The sequence below is a fragment of the Epinephelus fuscoguttatus genome, linkage group LG9 (assembly GCF_011397635.1).
Source record: "Epinephelus fuscoguttatus linkage group LG9, E.fuscoguttatus.final_Chr_v1".
Taxonomy (NCBI): domain Eukaryota; kingdom Metazoa; phylum Chordata; class Actinopteri; order Perciformes; family Serranidae; genus Epinephelus; species Epinephelus fuscoguttatus.
Genome location: NC_064760.1, coordinates 43631838 through 43636245, shown reverse-complemented (window position 1 = coordinate 43636245; position 4408 = coordinate 43631838). Strand labels below are relative to the sequence as shown.

At 41.4% G+C, this 4408-nt stretch overlaps 1 protein-coding gene across 1 annotated transcript; it reads left to right on the top strand.

Annotated features, from left to right (window-relative positions):
• Nucleotides 1-324: 324 nt before the first annotated feature.
• On the top strand, nt 325-2406 carry LOC125894694 (E3 SUMO-protein ligase ZBED1-like). The gene is made up of 2 exons (XM_049586271.1): nt 325-1638; nt 1975-2406. The coding sequence occupies exons 1-2, from the start codon at nt 325-327 to the stop codon at nt 2404-2406; spliced, it is 1746 nt and encodes a 581-aa protein (XP_049442228.1).
• Nucleotides 2407-4408: the final 2002 nt, after the last annotated feature.

The following is a 4408-nucleotide window of genomic DNA, read 5'->3' as shown; positions in this document are numbered from 1 at the left end:
AGTACATGTAAGTTCCCGGGAGTTATACACTACCTCCTGGGAAAATGGGCAAGAGGTACACTCTAAAACGCGGGCTGACTTATGAAGTGTTACCCAATAAAGTTTATCTATTCTTATCTTATCTTTCACCTGATCTAACAGCTGATTGGTTTAGACGTTGACTCAACAAGATGACACGTTTGCAGTTCCATTTTGCTTAGAACTTAGAGATGACGCTAAAAAAGAAATACAACCGCCTCCGCGTTCTTTGAAAGCACACATTTGGAAACACTTTGGATTTTACCGTCAACTGGGCAAGAAAGAGCTTGACATGACGTTTACAGTATGCCGACATTGCCACGCAAAAGTAAAGTATTTTGGAAATACTTCAAATACCCGTGCACACTTGAACAGATACCACCAGAGTTATCAGAAGAAAAGGACAATACACCAACACCAGCTGCAGCTGACCAACGCACTCTCCACCAGTTTACAAAACTACCACCCAGTTCTGTACGGGCAAAGAAGCTAACGACAGCCATCGGCTGTTTCATTGCAAAAGACATGCAACCATACAGATCAGTGGAGAAAGAGGGCTTTCGGTTCATGTGGAAAGTTGCAGAGCCACGGTATGTTATACCATCACGCGCCGTATTCACAGACACTGTTGTGCCCCATCTTTACAGAGAGACTAAGGAAAAAGTTGGGAACGCTGTTATTAAAGCCGCCCGAGTAGCGCTTACATGTGACCACTGGACCTCTAGGGCAACCGAGTCGTACACCACATTCACTGCCCATTACATCACAGATGAATGGGAGCTCAAGTCTCAAGTTTTGCAAACAAGGGCGATGCATGTAAGTCATAGTGCTACTAACGTGAATGAAACATTTCACGCAGTCGCACGAGAATGGGGGCTGACGCTCAGTGACTTGGTGATTGTTACTGATAACGCAGCCAACATGATTGCTGCTATGCGGCTTGATGATGAGCTAACACACATAACGTGTTTTGCACACACACTCAACCTCGCAGTCCAGAAGGCTCTGAAGCTTCCTACTGTTGCCCGGCTGCTAGGGAGAATCAGACGAATAACCGGGTTCTTCCACAGGAGCGCCGTGGCAGCTGACGCCCTAAAAGCGAGTCAGAATGAGAAGGGGATCTCGGATCACTCATTGATAACCGACGTCACAACCAGATGGAATAGCGTGCACGATATGGTGGAACGGTTTCTGGAGCAGCTACCTGCTGTATGTGCTGCTCTTGCCTCTCCTGATGTGAGAAGAAATAACAGCACCGACAGTGCCGCGCTAACTGATGTAGAAATCAAACATGCTGAAGAAATAGTCATGACACTCAGACCATTGAAAGATGCCACCAACATTATGTCCGAGGATTCCTCTCCCACACTGTCAATCATAGCTCCACTGACTGCACAGCTGATTCAAGACACAGAGTTGGACTTGGCTGACTCTCCAATGGTCCGTGACATCAAACGGGCGGTCCATGAGGACTTAGCACCAAGATACAGCAGTGTGAAAACTCAGAACCTTCTTCACATGGCCTCACTCGACCCCCGGTTTAAAGCACTGCCTTTCCTCTCTGAAGAAGAACAGCAGGACATCCATGCCAGGATGATAGCAGAGGCTGTAGCACTCGAGGTAAAATGAACTTATTATTTATTAGTGTGTATGTGTGTTGTACCCTGCTGTAAGTAGCCTATATTGTCATGCCAGCCTAAATGCCCATTGCCTAAGTTTTCATACAGTTTTATATATACATTTCATCAAACTAAGTGCTTTACTGCTTTATATACAGCAAATGTGAGGAAAATTAAAAAACAACAACGTTGAATTAAGACAGCATGGAAAAATAGACTTAAGAGAGTAGAAAACAAGAATAATTTGAAAATGAACAGACAAGTAAGAGAATAATATGTAATTTCCTTATGGACTTTTGTTTACAAAAAGTAAAACATGATAAATATTTTCCTGCAGGACCCAGGAGAGGCTGAAGGCAGTCCTGTGGAGCCAGAGACAGGCCAAACTGAAGGCCCTGCTCCAAAAAGAAGATCAACATCTGCTGCACTGGTCAATCTGCTGGGGAAGACATTCACTGAGGTCAGAGCTGCCCCCAAATCAGTCAGTACCAGAGCTGAGGAGGAGATGAAAAAGTACTCGGAGCAACCTGCACTCCCTCTCACAGAAGACCCCCTTATGTGGTGGAAGTCCAAAGAGAAAGATCTCCCTCTACTAGCCAAATTAGCTAAACGCATTCTATGTATCCCTGGTACAAGTGTTGCAGCAGAGAGAGTATTCTCTACTGCTGGAGATGTAGTGACAGCTCAGCGGAGCTGTCTCTTATCAGAGCATGTAGATCAGCTCATTTTCCTCCAAAAGAACCTACAGATTAGTGACTATGATAATTAATCCTCCTATTCTACACTGACATTTTTGTCAAGCACTTTTGGGATTTGTTGTCAAGTTACAAAGTTTTATTGTACTGTTTTGTTAGGGAAAAAAAGTGAAATGTAACTGTCTACTACAGTAGTTTGTGTAATTTTATTTTTGGAAGTGGAATGTTCTCAGAAATAAAGTCAGCTAGCCTAAGTCAAGTCAGCCAGGCTAACAGTTTACAGTAGTAAAGAAGTTGTTGTAACAGTATTAATGTTTTTGTTAAGACAAAAATGAGAAATATAACTGCTGGTATTTATTTTAATTTTGTAATTATTTTGGAAGTGGCATATTCTCAGGAATATAAGATGGCTAGCCTATGCCCATTTGATTTGTTTGTTGCTTTATAAGAAGTAGTAAATGAACAACAGATGTTGTTAATTGTTGCAGTATCGTGTTGTTTATAGTAATGTTGAGAAGTGGAACCAAGTTCTGGCACAGACTGGCAGCTAGCCTAACAGCACCTTATTGTTTTATTGTGTACTGCTGATAATTGAAGCAACTGAGTGACATTCATTCAGTCAGATGTTAGTTAAACTGTTTTTTCCAGTTAAAAATATGTTCTGTCTGCAAGCATAAATAAATCAGAGAGACAACTTATTGTTGTCTTGGATTTACATTAATATGTGCTTACATTATTGCAGTTGATAAAACATTGTCCTTTACAATTATAAAAGTTAAAAAATATATATACTATGCTATGTATTGAATGAATAGAGAATCGGTTTGAATCGGAAAAAAAAAATCGTTTTTGAATTGAGAATCGAGCTGAATCGAAAAAATCGTTTTGTAATCGAATCGTGACCCCAAGAATCGATATTGAATCGAATCGTGAGACACTCAAAGATTCACAGGCCTATTTGTCATGTTTATGGTAAAGAGGTTTGTTACCTTCCAGTCCAGCTCATGTTGATACTCAGTCTTTGTCCAGCTACTTGAAACTTCTTACCATCAACACTTATAATAATAAATATTATTATATATAAATATTTTGTGGTCCAGGTGTGTTGAATTTTTTTTTCTGTTTCTTTAGGTAGCATGCATTTCTGTGTTGTGGTTTGTCAGGTGCTCATTCATGAATACATTGGTTCCTTGGTTTTCTCCCCTGTTTTAGCAGTGCAGTCTTATGTTCTCTGTTCACAAACCTCATGACAACAGCCAGTTTGTCCCTGGACAGAAAGTCAATCAATCAATCAATCAATTTTATTTATAAAGCCCAATATCACAAATCACAATTTTCCTCACAGGGCTTTACAGCATACATCCCTCTGTCCTTATGACCCTCACAGCGGATAAGGAAAAACTCCCCAAAAAAAAACCTTTAATGGGGAAAAAAAACGGTAGAAACCTCAGGAAGAGCAACTGAGGAGGGATCCCTCTTCCAGGACGGACAGACGTGCAATAGATATCGTACAGAACAGATCAGCATAATAAATTAACAGTAATCCGCATGACACAATGAGACAGAGAGAGAGAGAGAGAGAGAGAGAGAGAGAGAGATGTAGGTAATGACAGTAGCTTACAACAACATTATTGAAAGTAATAATATTATAGTTATAGTTCTGGCTACTGTGGTACAATATGTTGAAAGTATGTATTAATATCTGGCAGTATACAAGTGTGACAATAGTCATATGTGTATAATAACAGTAGAAGTATGACTAATGACTAATGATGGCAGCAGCAGCAGGAGGCATCTGGCAGGACCACGGCAGCAGCACAACCACACACATTACGCTGTCCAGGCACTGCTGCGATATGAGTTAATCTGAGAGACAGTGGAGCACAAAGGCTCCAGAGAAGAAGCCGAGTTAGTGACATCCAGAATGGCCGAGTTAGCAAGATGCAGTAATAGAATACGAGAGAGAGAGAGAGAGAGAGAGAGAGAGAGAGAGAGAGAGAGAGAGAAGGAGAGAAGGTGCCCGGTGTATTATAGGGGGTCCTCCGGCAGACTAGGCCTAAGTCAGAGAGTTACAGT